Source organism: Frieseomelitta varia, unplaced genomic scaffold (genome assembly GCF_011392965.1).
Source record: "Frieseomelitta varia isolate USP_RPSP 00005682 unplaced genomic scaffold, Fvar_1.2 scaffold_454, whole genome shotgun sequence".
Lineage (NCBI taxonomy): Eukaryota > Metazoa > Arthropoda > Insecta > Hymenoptera > Apidae > Frieseomelitta > Frieseomelitta varia.
The window spans coordinates 8,734-23,166 of NW_025110206.1; the positions used below are offsets into that span (position 1 = coordinate 8,734).

Below are 14,433 nucleotides of genomic sequence, written 5' to 3' on the forward strand. Positions count from 1 at the left end.
TAAAAGACGTTGCAGCGCATTCAAAACGCAATTGCGCGCGAAACGCTTGAACGATACGAGGATATTTTCCACTGAAACTGACAAGAACGGGTACGACGCATGCGCGGTAGCTCAACTGGTACAAGCTGATTGGTTGCGTCTTTCTGGATCGCTAAATCGACCCGTCTATTGGCGAGCACGTGACGTTCACGGGAACACGCGGCGCATGCGCACTCAGAACATTCGTGCACTTTCGTCTATGTTCGGGCAGGTTCGCAGCTCGTGAAAGACAGTGCACTTTGAGAAAGCCCATCGTAGGCTGTCTCGACGTGTATGTTTTGAACGATTCGCAACATGTTAATGAGTTTTTACCAGATTTTAATTAAAAATTCATGCAGCGTGTTCAGTATACGAAAGAAAATTAATAGTGCAAGACATTTACCCTCTTGATTAAGTATTTTCGTTAGTATCAATTGTGCAATAAGGAAAGTGAAGAACGATGCCAGGCAAAGGAGGCAGGAGACGAAAATCCGGTAAGAGAGGTCTATTTCGATTTTACATTTCATTTCCATTGTTCACTCTCCGATGAAAGTTACGTTGAAATATCCTCAAGGTCAGTCGTTGATCGAAAGAGGTCTCCGTTTCACCATGCGCCGAATTCTTTATTAAGTTATCAGCGTTCCCTCGTAATGACTCATCAAGCATTGAAGACATTGCTTATTTCGTCTTACGTCACCTGTTACATTGTAAATTATTCTGATTTTCTTTCTCGACACGATGAATTAAAGCTGTGAAATTGTTTCGCGGCCGAAAAAAGTAATCGTATCGATCTACGAAATCTCTTCGTCTCTTTCGGACGACACGCTCGAAACGAGACAACGTCGTGACACCACCGCCTCTATCCCCATGTGACTTTCATGCTTTTCACACATGGGTCTGGGTTAGGTGCGACACAAGAAAAATTTCTACGCTCGATTTATCAACAACCAACGATACCAATTACCAAGTCATTCCTATCCAGATGTAAGAGATGTGAGAGACAATGCGAAGATGCTTCGTTTCGACCGATCAAATTTCTTTTTATTCAAATTGCGCAACGGTCGATTTGATTTTCACGAAGAAATACTTCTCGCTTTTCGTACGTTAGGGAGAAGCCAGCGTGAAGGATTAGATGGATGAATGAATGAATCATGCTTTCCAAAACAACCGATTTTTCCCGTCACTTGTACTAAATTTAGATCGTCGTATGCATTAGCACTCGGTCCCGCATTATTTATTATCCACTATTATGGTAAATTTATCATTTCCGCGATGCGATTTCTAGATGTATAAACAACTTCTACGTCTTAGTTTGCTAGTAACATTAGGTAATTAAGAATATTGATTATATATGTACCTATATCAAATATTTAAAAATTATGACAAGCCAATTCCTACGATTTAATTTTTACATAATATAAGTAGTCTGATTATATAAATCATAAACGATTTCCTTTTTATGTAGTTTTCACCGTGTATTATAAACACTTGAAAAATTGCATTCATTAGAATTGCAAATACCTGTAATGAATGTGCAATATAATGTAGTAATTTTCTTGTTTATCAAAAGTAGGTGTTTCTGCAGAAATTCTTATGCAGTTATAATTTCTGTACAAGTTGATTTCTCTGTAGCTAGACATATATGGTACAATTATTTCAGACAGCAGAAACTAACAGCTGTTTAGGTTTCACATTATGTAATGTGACATGTATTTTTAATAAGTGTTGTCTTTGACTATTATATATACATATAATCTGCACAAAGTAAATACAAATATTAATTATTCTCTTCTTCATTGATCAATTGTTGCTTGTAAAACATAATGAAAAAACAAGAAAATTATTTTTTCTACAGGTCATGGTGGAAAGAGAGCTGAGTTAACATCTGATGAAGATTCTATCAATAACGATGCATGTAGCGTGTCCAGCAGTCAATCTGATAATCGCAGCATGTTAGATGATGTAAACGACAATGAGGTTGATGAACTTACGCAGCAAGAAGCATTCGAAGAAAAACTAAAGGAAGCAATCGATGGTCTAACACAGAAGAGCGCGAAAGGCAGAACAATCTGTTTCAATGGAATGGAGAAAATATTTGCTATCAAGTATATTCCAGATTTTGTAGAAGATAGGAAAATGACCATCACAGATTCGGTAGAGCGAGGTTTGAAGAAGGGCCGTAGCGAAGAACAATCTACCGCAGCCAGATTAAGTACTTTGCTTTGTGTTCAACTGGGGGCTTTTGAAAGTGCAGAGATAGTCTGTCGAGATTTAAAGAGTACTTTGACTTTTATAGCCAGTGACACCACAGCTTCTACACAAGCACGTTCAGAGGTACGACATCATAGAGGAAGAAAAAAAGATAATGAGTTCAATTTATATATGAATAATAAATTATTTATCTACTTGCAGTGTTGTTGGGCTCTGAGCATGAATCAATTTTTATCAGGCAATGACGCGACCGCTACTATTGAAATCATGCAATTGCTATCTAGTATTTTTTCTGGTTCTTATCTAAAAGGGAATGGTGCTATAGCAACTATTTCTTCAGAGGTCGCAGCATTACACGCTGCTGCCATTTCATCATGGACGCTTCTTTTAACAGTAATGGCACCAGCTGATATATACAATTTACTTGCGAGTGATAGAACCAATAGCTACATGCCGTAAGTATCTTCAAAAATTAATTAAGATAAAATATTAAAATTAATTGTTTCCGTCACAGGTCCTTGAATAGATTGCGCGAGTTATTGAAATCACCACATTTGGACATAAGGTTGTCGGCTGGAGAGACTTTAGCTATAATATTCGAGCTTGGTCGCGATTTTTCTGACGACTACGAGCAAGATTGGTCATTGGATTTAATCGAGATATTAAAAGATCTGGCTACGGATTCGAATAAGTACAGAGCAAAAAAAGATCGTAAGCAACAGAGAGCTAATTTCAGAGATATACTTCGCTACATAGAGGTGTGTTTCGTAATGTAGATATTCAAATATTATATACATATCGATACACGCAATCAACGTGTACTTTATTACTGATAATATCTGTGATTTTTATTAGGAGGACATCGTACCAGAAATGCATGTAAAATTTGGCCAAGAAATTCTGTATTTGGAAGGATGGTGTGCACGAACTCAGTACAACGCGTGTTGTAGATTACTTGGTCCAGGTATAAATATTCATCTTGCAGAAAATCATCTCCTGCGCGAAATTTTTCATCTTGGTAACAAAGTTTTACCAATATCACTCAACCAGAAAACTACTAAATTGGAAAGGGTGAGTTTTCCAATATGAAAATTCCAATACATTAATTGTAATTAATTTTAAAAAGATGAAATAATTGATTTTGTGAATTTTATTTAGACACTGATGAATGCAGCTGCATTTAAAGCACGTACGATACAACGTAATAAAAACCGAGACAAACGATCAGCAGCCTTGGCACCGTAATTCTTCAACTTTCTGCTTTTATACACTAGATAATTTTTTTAAAATAAGGAAACATAATTAAAATTTTTATTTATTATATGTTTATTATAGATTCTGTAAGTACTGGAGAAAATTTATTGCGTACTATTTTTCACGATGGATTATTTTAAATTGTAAATAGAGATGAGCAAAAAAAAGAAAATATTATACTTTGAATATTCTGTTTTAATTGATTAAATAGAAAATTTGTTTTAACTTGTTCCTAATTGTAACTGAGACCATTATTGTTACTCAATGTTGTTTAATACTATTTAAATTTTGTATATACTTTATTGAAATATGTATATACTACAAATACTCGATTATTATATTTGTTTTTCTCTATTGAATTTAATGAATATTGCTATGTTAGTACATTCTGTAAAAAGAATTTGTTTCTAACTCTGATGCTCGAATTATTATCGATGTTTTAATTTTTACAAATAATTAATTTGGAATGTATACAAAATCATATACTAATTATAATCATCTATTTAAATAAGTATTAGATGTAACTATTTAAATAAGTTACCTTGTCTATATATATAAAAATATAGAAGTTGGCATTGTACATAATTACATAAGTTATAACATAGCATAGGAATTCTTGGTTATATATTATATGATAAAATAAAGTAGAAATACTTGTAATTAGTGTTGTTTTATTACATTGCATATTTGACGATCGTAGATTTTTGTATATAACAATCCCTTTTGTATATAACAATCATTTAAATAATAAGTAGTTTTACCTACATCACAGTAAATGTCAGAAAGTGTAGATACATAAACTATACAAGCAATTTTTTACACACATTTTATAAATGTATAATTATTGCGTAATTACACAATCTGTTTGATATAAAATATTTTTTTTAAGAATTTTTCTCTTTTCTCAATAAAAACGTCATAAATGTAATTTCACCATTTGATCTCTAAATTCTCTTTCAGTTTGCATGTGCCACCTGTAGTTCAATATTTTAGATACTTCCCTTTCTGTACTTGCATAGCTACAACTATTCTTTTTAATCCATTGATAATGTGCTGGTGACCAATTCATAATTTTTGACCAATCCCCATCACATTTCTTTAGAACCGAATATCTCCGGACATATAAGCAACGCAAGTTTTTTGCCGTAGACACGATTTCTAATATCGTGGCAGTTGAAATTTTATCTCGTATCATCTGCAGAGAAACATTTAAATGTACATTAAATTTATTAAATTACAGATTTAAATTAAAACTACTTAAATTCTTTTTTTATAAGTTAGTTATTTGAAAGAGTGTTATTTGATAAATGTATTAATTGAATCAAAGAAACCAATCCATGGGTTAACTCAATTGTGTGAAGTGTTATTCGTTTAATAACTAAATTCCCAGGCAAGTCATCAAATGTGTCATGGTAAAATCTTTGTCTCCCACTGATTGGCTTCCAAGTCATTGATATAGTAATCGATCTGAATTTAAATCTGTTGCCTTGTGTACTATTGACAAATCATTGATATATTGCCACACAACATATGTACATAAATAGATCCATAGAAGTTGTAAAAGATGTTTTTTTCATATTTTTAATTTGTTTCTTTCAATTTTCATTAGATAAAACTTACGCGAACAGTGAGAAAGCCTTTTGTATAAGAAAAATTCGAATGCATGCTATCACACAGGTGTTTGTTAGTCGTAGAAATTTTAAAAAAGTCAGAGATTCATTCAGACACAAAGTGATACCAGTGTATGAAGATTCGGACACATTTTGCAAAATTGTACTATTGCTTCGTCCAGTCTTTGTGAAAAATTTCTAGGCGCGAAATATCTGGTTAGACCTTTGAACGCATATACTCTTATTGTCGATTCGAAAAATGCTCCATGATTAAGAATAGTTGAAGGCGAAATCTGAAATATTTAATCTATGTAACTAATATGTTTGTTAATTAAATTTTTACATCATACCATAATTCCACAATCGGTTATTACACTTTACAAAAAACACTAACCTTTGTATTCGGAATATCTAAAACAATACTGTGACACGGAATATTCCCATGTTCTACCAAATCAATAGGCAAAAGTATATCTGTAGGTTTGTGACTTTCCACTTCAAAATGAACTTTAATGTGTGGATTATTTTTTCTCATTTTTATCCACGATTTTCTTGAAGGCTATATTAGAGATTAAATAAGTTGTATTGTAAACAAATCTAATTAAATGTATTTGGAACAATGCATTTTACATTAAAACTAATGCAACTATTACCAATCTCACTGTGACATCTTTTTGACTATAGCGATTTTGAAAGATATGAAGATGTTTTAATTTAGTATAACCAATTAAATCTATCACATCTTCATGAAGATTCTGAGGACCAATAACTAATACCTTTGCATAAAACAAATAATATAAGTTAAAAAATCTATGTGAACTGTGGCAAGCTTTTCTACTAAGACAACTTACATTTAAATTAATAAATACTCCTACATGTAGAAGAGGGCAATAATATCTTGTAGTATTAATTAGGACCAATTTTGTCAATGTTTGCGTACAATTGGCACAAATATCATCCATTAAATGTAAAGCTTCTTTGTTATCTAACATGAGGTCTATCAATTCTAAAGATTTTAAATTACGTAAATTACCCATCAACCTTTTTAATGCTTCTAACAATTTTCCACCAGTACCAAAAACCCTGATACTATCAGGGTCATCTGTATTTGCCATATTACATGGAAAGGTAAACTTAAGCCGGTGAATGTGGGTACCAACACCCGCCACTGATGTATTATCTGATCCTTGTCTCTCGGTATACCAAGATATCATGTTCATGAATTCATAAAGATTGTAGAAATTTAACATAGGTTCTAAAACCAAAGATCTAATATTTCTGCCAATTTTATTCAAACACGTAGAAGTTCTCATGTGGTCTAAGACATATTGCCAACCACTGTGATAATTAAATTTGCCTCTAGTAAGAGTATTATCTCCCAATGTAAAGGTAGACCATATCCTTGGTAATTTAAACGCACGATACCATGACCTACATACCAAAGATGCGTAATACCTTTCACGGATAGTTAAGTAAGAAAAAATTTCTTCTAGAAGTAAATCAGGCGTTTGATCCCAAAAGCTGTATACTTTATTTTTTTTATCTTCTTCAGTATCTTCCTCTTCAATGTCTATGTACAATGCTAAAAAATTAACATTCGTCTAATTCTTTTTATAAGACGTGAAATCGTGATTAATTACGATATTTGGAATATATTCAGAATTTCTAACATTAATTTATTTGCCAGGGAGGTTCCTTAATAATAGATCTACCAGAATAGTCAAATTCATTAACTCATTTCGATTTCTTCGATACTGTGGTCATCGATAGTTTTAATACCAAAAAGGTGTGACATGCACGCAACATATAGCTGTATAGTTAGTAATTAGTTAGAAAAATAATGGCAATGTTACAATTATAACGTAATTTATTTCATTTATTTAACGTAATTTATTTCATTGTCTTCTGACATTTAACGTTCAGTAACCTGCCGCGTTTTGAAATTCCTCACCTCGATCCTCCTCATCGAACTTCCAACAGCCTCTGCTCATTTTCGTCAAATTACTGTCCATAGTGTCAAAATAAGGCAATTACTTCTCTCTGGCAGCCTATTTTTTTTTCTACTTCCAGAAATACTTTTAAAAATACACTAAACTCGGAAAGGGACGTCGTGACCGATCAAACATCTCCATGATGGAGTTTAAGGCAGGATATTGTTAGAGTTAGATTTTATTCACTATTCTGAACACTATATTTTCGTACCGGTAAAATTTTTTGATGCTATTTGAATCGACCAATCAAACGACAACAGTCATAACTGTCATAGACTACCAAGAATATAGAGTGGCTACAGTTATTTCAAATACAAATAAGCTCAGATGATTGTTGCCAAAGTAAATAATAGTTAAAAAAAAAATATTAGTTAAGACATTATCATGCTTTTAATCAAAACTTCATCCACCATAAAGCGATTACTACAAAATATTCGGTATGTATTTTAACTCGTGTTTTCTTTTCTTTCAAAGAAGCAACTTGCAAGGAGAGAATGTGCAAGTGACTTGGTTTTTACATAATTCTCTTTTTACAGACGATTTCACGCTTCAAAAATCTTCAGAGAATATGACGGACCCGGTAAAACAACTGTCGATATCATTAATATTAATAAAACTCCAGAGTTAAGTGATACAAAACAAAGGAATTCAATAAAATCATGTCTACCGGTAAAATAATCTCTTAGCTTTTATGCCTGATAAAATTACAATGCCTTTAACTGCAAATTATATTTTTAGATAGGATTTACTTTAAGTGATGCATCGTTATTATTGGGCCCCATTGCAGTTTTAAATGGAACATTTTTCTCTTGGAACGTTGGTTCTACAAACGACATAAATGAAGAAACTTTATCCTTGTTCACTGTTTTATATCCAGTTTTGGATGTTCTGGTTTTAGGCCTTGAAACTAAATGCGAATATAGTAGAATTCGTGAAATAAGAGAAATACTGCGCAAGTACAACATTAAATCTGAAATATCCGAAGTGCAACAAGCTTGTGGAATATACAATTTTCTAGCTAATGATGGAAGATATGTTGCGGCGGGTTTAATTCCTCCAATATCTGAAAGATTTAATACCCATCGAAGATTATCCATAGAAAATGCTGAAGCAAAAAAGCTGACAGATCAATAAGTAAATAATAATATTTATGATTTTATGCTGTTATATATATTAGGGAACCATTTTTGTATATTAATGTGTCGCTACATTAAACATAAAATAAAGTTTAATTAATTACATGTGCGATTTTATTTTCTGTTTTTAACAGAGTAAGATACTGTTAGGCATCACGCATATAATTTTGCTAACATAACCTCGAAAAATCAAACGTGACGGCAACAGTTATAACGATCACGTGCTACGTATGAAACATTTTCTTTTTGAGGGTATAATTGTTCGGCAGTGAAAAAGGTAAAATTTTTATGAAATAAATTATTAAACATATATTACATCTTTGATATTTCAGTTTTAAGTTTCATAATTTTTTTTTTATACAATAGTTTTTGTTCATCTTCCTCCTATGACAATAATAACTTAATTACTTCTCATAGATGACACTAGCAAATTTTCCAAGAGGCGGGGAAAAAGTTCAGAAAAAGAGATCATCAAATTTGGTAAATTTATTATAAAAATATTCAGCATATTTTAATATCTCATAATTACTCATTTACTAACTCCAAATTTATGTTTATAGCTATTTAGCAAACATGAAAAAATTGGTAAAAGGAAACATGAGAAACGAAGGACAAAGGAGCAAGATGAAAAGAAAACAAATTTTGTACCTAATACTGCAGAACGATTATCATATGCAATGATATCTGAGGGATTAGTGGTATTAGGATGCATTTTTGAAGTAACAGAGTACGATTTGCTGATATCTTTGCCAGGTGGATTAATAGGGCGTGCACAAATTACAGACATTAGTGAACGTTACACAAATTTGTTGCAAAATTTGATCAAGTCAGAGGATTCTCAGACAAGTGAAATTAAATCCCTTCCAGAGTTATATAGTTGTGGGGATTATGTTATATGTTATATAAAAACTATACAACCACAAGAGAAATTTCAAATTGGAATATCTCTTGAACCTAAATTAATAAATCAAAATTTAAATATTGTACATCTAGATAATAGTTCAAAAATAGTGTGCACCATTAATAGCATAGAAGATCATGGTTATATAGCAGATACTGGATTAGCAAATGTAAGAGCGTTTATTCCTACTAAAGAAAGTGACAATAAAAAATGTTTGTGTAAGTAAATTTAAATATATATGTATGCAAATTGTATTTACAATATTTAAATGTAAATTGTTGTTAATAAGAACTCTCATTTAGTTCCAGGTAAACAACTTCTATGTTATGTTAAAAATGTTGAAACTAATGAAAATTTATCAACAATTACATTAACTCCAAACCAGAAGCTTGTTAACGCTGTTCATGAAATCGAAATTAGATCATTGGACAGCTTGATACCAGGCACAAGATATAATCTTTCCATAAAGAAAGTTTTGTCCAATGGTTTATGTGTCTCATTAGGTGAAAACAATATAGGATTCATAAATCAGCTGTATTTAGATAAACCTTTATTCAAATATTCAGACAATTTGAAAATTACTGGTACATTATTGTATATTTTACCAACCGTCAAATTTGCATACTTCAGTTCGACGATAGATAAATTTAGGGAGAATATTAAGCCTGGTGATGTTATAGAAGAAAGTACTGCTTTATTTAGAGAATTTGGTGGAATAGTGTTACAATTAACTAAAAGTGGAACACGGGGATTTGTTTCCTTGAAGAGGACAAACATCGAGTATGATAAAATCATTGAAAAATTCGCACCTGGTACCATACACAAATGCAGAGTATTATCATACAGTTGGCTAGATGGAATTTATATTTGTACAATGCAGCATTCGCTGTTGGGGCAAAAGTATTTTTCACTGTCTGATTTCAAACCAGGTGACGTGGTGAATGTAAAAATTATAAACATTGATAAAGGCACCGGTTTCGTTAGTGTACAAGTTGGTAAATTTAATGGACAAATAACATCAGAGCACATATCTGATGAAGGTTTAAGCGCCTTAAAAAAGTTGAAAATCAACAAAGAAGTAGAAGCAAGAGTCTTGTCTGTTAATACTGGTCGGAAACGGGTGTATTTTACTTTAAAAAAGTCTTTGATAACAAGTAATTTGCCTATTTTGGCAAATATACAAGACGCGAAAGTTGGATCAAAACATCATGGGACTATCATTCAAATACATAAGCATGGTGTACTGGTAAAATTTTTTGGAGATGTCAAAGGTTTGATTCCACACACTAATCTCGATACTGAAACATCTGACGTGAATTGGAACTATTCAATTGGACAAACCATTTTGATAAAAATTCACGCGGTGGACAAAAATTTGGGAAAGATAACTTTGAGTGTGGCTGATAAAGACGTAAAAATTGAAAATATATCATTTGATATTGGCGAAGAAGTAGAAGGAACAATAATAGAATCATCTTCTCACGGAGTATATTTAAGAATCAGTAAAAATAATGAACAGAGAGTTACTACGGGCTTTTTACCGGCTGGTCATATGTCACCTTGTAGGGAAACTGCTATTCTTTTAGCATCAAAATGTATTCCTGGTGATACGCTCTCAGCTCTGGTATTTACTACAATGCCTAGTTTAATTCTAACTAGGACATTTCTACCACAAGAAAGATATAGAAATTTTGAAAAACTAAAAGTAGGAGATTGTATACCTTGTTCAATCAAAGATATAGAACCGGATGGCGTAAGAGTAATTTTACCAATTACAGGATGTACATCGTTTGGATATATATCTTATAGCAACATTAGTAATTTTAATCTGCTGCACGTAAATCAAATTTTATTTGCAAAGATAGTTTCTATTAATAAGAAAGAGCAGCAATTAGGGTTAACAGTATCATTGAAGAAAATATATGACGGTTTATCCAGCCTTAAAAGCAGGATGGTGACATCAGTAGATACACTGACTTTATATTTTAATAAATTACTAGAACTTTCAGGAAATCCATATTACGAAAATAGACCAATTACATCTGTAAAATTGGGACAGAGAGTTACAGGGAAGATTGAAACTATCACTGCTGCTGGTTTGGTTATACGATTGCAGGATAACTTAGTGGGCATAGTATCTAAGGATCATTACTCTGAAAATAAAAAAGTAGGAGACAAAATTTCTGGAACGATTATATGGAAAAATTACTTGCACGAACTTGTCGAATTGACTACATTACCGTCAATAATGCACAAAATAAATGGAAAACAAAACAAGCAAATACACTTTCCCGATGGCAAATCGTTACGCGGTAGAATCTTGTTGGTGACAAATTGGTTTGTTTTAATATTGTTGTATGGCATTGGTAAAGGGATTTTGGCTGCAATGCCAGTACGTCGTCATATAAATGATATGCAGCCAGATTTAACACCTTATGTTGTTCATTCTAAAATCAAATGTTACGTCATATTAAATTCCAACGAATCTGATTTTATGCCTATTTGCATGGTAAAATCTGCGTTCGAAAAGAAATACTGCATACAAGAAAAATCAGCTGATAATAACAACTTGAAACGAAAGAAATACAATGAAGCAAACATGATACCCTCAAAAAAAATAAAAACTTAGTTAAATGTAATGACAATGATATGACAAAATAAAAATATTATTTTAGTTTAATACAGTTTATTTCTCAAATCATGGAATTATCCTAACATGTATATGTAGAAAAATCATGGAGAGAGCAGTTATGTAGATATTATCACCTAGAAAAATAAAGATCTTGTTCAAAATGTTTATTAATTTCAAAAATACTTGGAAAGATGTGGCTCATGTTCAGCAAATAGAAGATATAATAAAATACATAGAGAAACAATATAGTCTAGCTTCAATATAAATTGTAAATTCATTTTTAAATGCATTTTGTGATGTTTCCTAACATTACGCAAACTAATTATACATAACTTGCAAAAAATTTAGTTTTTCGAAGTTTAATTCCACTTAATGTCTACGTATAATAAACATATTATTAATACCGACACTAATAAAAGTAAGAAATAATAAATTAGTTCAAAATAAATTGTTTTAACCGATCGATTGGCAAATTTGAAATTGAAATAATATGGCGCGATGAATGTGATTAGTAGCTATAATTGTCAAATGACCGTGAGTGGCAACACTGGCATCGAAATTTCCTAGGCATTTTCTTATGCCCTAGCACAGAATACAAAGAGAAATCGGCAACTTTGTAATTATCATATTTGTATTGTCATACATGTTGTATTAACGCAATCAGTAGTCAGTAGCAATAATTTTGTTTTTTAAATCTTCACTAAGCAACAAGAGTGAAGAAGTATGAAAAATAACATATAAATATAAATATAAATAATACACATTGGAATTTGAAATGTTGAATTCAAAGAACGCGCGCTAGGCCCCACAGTGACGGAAGACATAATATCGATCGTGTATCTCGAGTCTGTCGTAGCGTCGTACAATTGTTTTGCTAACCTCGAACGTGACGGCAACTGTAATAACCACATGTGCAATATTTTCTTCTTGAAGGTGTAATTGTAATTGAAATCGTGAATATAATAATCGTACAACATAAAGTCAAGAGAACATGAGGAAAGACAAAGCAAAGACGAAAAGAAAATCTATCAAAGAAAATCGGAGAAGTGACATTAATGATATTAGCATTGAGAATGAAAAGCCAAGTTTATCTGAATGTGGATTTTTCTGGGATAACAACTGCGATTCAGCTCTTAAGAACAAAGAATCATCTAGCAGTAGCGAAGATGAAGTGGAAGAAAAACCAAAGCCAAAGAGGAAGAAATTGAGTGCTGTTGAACGTCGAGAACAAGAGAGACAAAAAGAACGTGAAATTCGGCAACGAGAGGAAGCATTAGCCAGTAATCAACTACCAAATTCTGTGGATCAGTTTGATAGATTAGTTCTGGCCAGTCCAGACAGTTCAATAGTATGGTTACAGTATATGGCATATCATTTGCAGTCAACTGAAATTGAGAAGGCGAGAGCAGTTGCGAAAAGGGCGACGAAAACGATTAATTTCAGAGAGGAGAATGAAAGATTAAACGTTTGGAATGCGTGGTTGAATTTAGAGTCTAAGTTTGGAACGCCAGAATCATTAAATGATGTTTTTCAAGAGGCAATAAGGACGAATGATTCATTGAAGATACACACTCATATGTTGACTGTTCATCTCGAAGCTGGTAGACAGATGGAATTAGAGAAAATTATTAATACTATCATTAGAAAGTTTAAGCAAATCTCTGAGGTATGGGTTAATTGCGGAGAAGCATTATTAAAGATGGGTTTGAAAGATAAATCGAGGCACATTATGCAGAGAGGATTACAATCTTTGCCAGCATCAGAACGTATGTATATAATAGAGATAAAGAGTTATGAAATAAAATGTTAATATAATGTAAATTTTACAGATGTGAATCTAATAGCAAAGTTTGCGATCATGGAAAACAAACTTGGGGATAAAGAGAGATCGCAAACTTTGTTCGAACAAATTTTAAGCTCGTATCCCAAGCGAGTGGATATATGGTCTTGTTATGTTGATTCCTTAATTAAATCTGATAACATTGATATAGCAAGGTAAAAGTATCTTCTGATTATATAATTTAATTTTCAATTCATGGAGTATTTATATTGGATTGACGCTTATAGGAAAGTCTTAGAGAGAGCTGTGGTTCAGACATTACCGCCTAGAAAAATGAAAACTCTATTCAAAAAATACATTAATTTCGAAGAACGGCATGGTACTGAGGAAGATGTCACTCGTGTTCAGCAAATGGCCGTAGAATATGTTGAGAAGCAATGTAACAAAGATGTTTGATTACTTCGAGCGATATAAATTGTAAATATATACACATTAGTTTTGACTAATCCAAACAGTTTGATAGTACATGGCCATTTGCAGAAATCAAGAAAATAAGAGCGGTTGCAACGAATGGCAAAAACAATTAATTTCGTAATTTTTAAACGTTCAGAATGTGTGATTGAATTTAGAAACTAGGTTTAGAATTCTAGAATCATTGAATGATATTTTTCAAAAAGCAGTGAAAATTAATAATTTACTAATATGTTTATGTAGAGGCTGATTGGCAGATGGAATTAGACAAAACTCAGTACCATGATTGAAAAGTGTAAGTTGCTTCTTGAAATATAGATTAATTGTGGAGAAGCATTGTTAAAAATAGGCTCGAAAAATAAATCAAGGATATGCTTATTATGTAGAGAACATTGCAGTTCTCGTCAACATCTGAATGTATGAGTACAA

General features: G+C 32.1%; 4 protein-coding genes across 5 annotated transcripts; 3 read left to right on the top strand and 1 right to left on the bottom strand.

The window, feature by feature from the left end:
• Window positions 1-250: 250 nt before the first annotated feature.
• On the top strand, window positions 251-4,143 carry LOC122532382 (interferon-related developmental regulator 2). The gene is made up of 6 exons (XM_043661125.1): window positions 251-512; window positions 1,874-2,352; window positions 2,431-2,684; window positions 2,744-2,987; window positions 3,085-3,300; window positions 3,388-4,143. Exons 1-6 carry the CDS (start codon window positions 479-481, stop codon window positions 3,472-3,474), a joined length of 1,314 nt encoding a protein of 437 aa, XP_043517060.1. The 5' UTR covers window positions 251-478; the 3' UTR covers window positions 3,475-4,143.
• LOC122532381 lies at window positions 4,138-7,270 on the bottom strand. Its single transcript, XM_043661124.1, has 6 exons — window positions 7,045-7,270; window positions 5,945-6,675; window positions 5,747-5,869; window positions 5,488-5,652; window positions 5,222-5,386; window positions 4,138-4,678 (listed from the first exon to the last, which is right to left on the bottom strand). Exons 1-6 carry the CDS (start codon window positions 7,103-7,105, stop codon window positions 4,400-4,402), a joined length of 1,524 nt encoding a protein of 507 aa, XP_043517059.1. The 5' UTR covers window positions 7,106-7,270; the 3' UTR covers window positions 4,138-4,399.
• Window positions 7,271-7,353: 83 nt separating this feature from the next.
• On the top strand, window positions 7,354-8,497 carry LOC122532384 (NADH dehydrogenase [ubiquinone] 1 alpha subcomplex assembly factor 3). 2 transcript variants are annotated; one of them, XM_043661128.1, is made up of 4 exons: window positions 7,354-7,521; window positions 7,621-7,753; window positions 7,823-8,218; window positions 8,355-8,497. In XM_043661128.1, the coding sequence occupies exons 1-3, from the start codon at window positions 7,469-7,471 to the stop codon at window positions 8,216-8,218; spliced, it is 582 nt and encodes a 193-aa protein (XP_043517063.1). In that variant the 5' UTR covers window positions 7,354-7,468; the 3' UTR covers window positions 8,355-8,497. The 2 variants fall into 2 exon arrangements, with proteins under 2 accessions (XP_043517063.1, XP_043517062.1); XM_043661127.1 differs by lacking the exon at window positions 8,355-8,497 and having other exon boundaries at window positions 7,823-8,325.
• LOC122532385 (protein RRP5 homolog) lies at window positions 8,366-14,047 on the top strand. Its single transcript, XM_043661129.1, is given in 7 exon segments — window positions 8,366-8,497; window positions 8,638-8,700; window positions 8,781-9,339; window positions 9,424-11,946; window positions 12,761-13,519; window positions 13,583-13,748; window positions 13,821-14,047. Coding segments are annotated over 6 exon segments (4,239 nt in total). The 5' UTR covers window positions 8,366-8,497; the 3' UTR covers window positions 13,990-14,047.
• Window positions 14,048-14,433: the final 386 nt, after the last annotated feature.

Coding starts and splice junctions, on each gene's coding strand:
- LOC122532382 (XM_043661125.1), top strand. CDS start 479: ATGCCAGGCAAAGGAGGCAGGAGACGAAAATCCG. Junction 2,685..2,743: donor AGAACCAATAGCTACATGCC/GTAAGTATCTTC, acceptor TTTCCGTCACAG/GTCCTTGAATAGATTGCGCG. Junction 2,988..3,084: donor ATATACTTCGCTACATAGAG/GTGTGTTTCGTA, acceptor GATTTTTATTAG/GAGGACATCGTACCAGAAAT.
- LOC122532381 (XM_043661124.1), bottom strand. CDS start 7,105: ATGGACAGTAATTTGACGAAAATGAGCAGAGGCTGTTGGAAGTTCGAT. Junction 5,387..5,487: donor TAGATATTCCGAATACAAAG/GTTAGTGTTTTT, acceptor TAAATATTTCAG/ATTTCGCCTTCAACTATTCT. Junction 4,679..5,221: donor GTCCGAATCTTCATACACTG/GTATCACTTTGT, acceptor GTTTCTCTGCAG/ATGATACGAGATAAAATTTC.
- LOC122532384 (XM_043661128.1), top strand. CDS start 7,469: ATGCTTTTAATCAAAACTTCATCCACCATAAAGCGATTACTACAAAAT. Junction 7,522..7,620: donor CGATTACTACAAAATATTCG/GTATGTATTTTA, acceptor CTCTTTTTACAG/ACGATTTCACGCTTCAAAAA. Junction 7,754..7,822: donor CAATAAAATCATGTCTACCG/GTAAAATAATCT, acceptor TTATATTTTTAG/ATAGGATTTACTTTAAGTGA.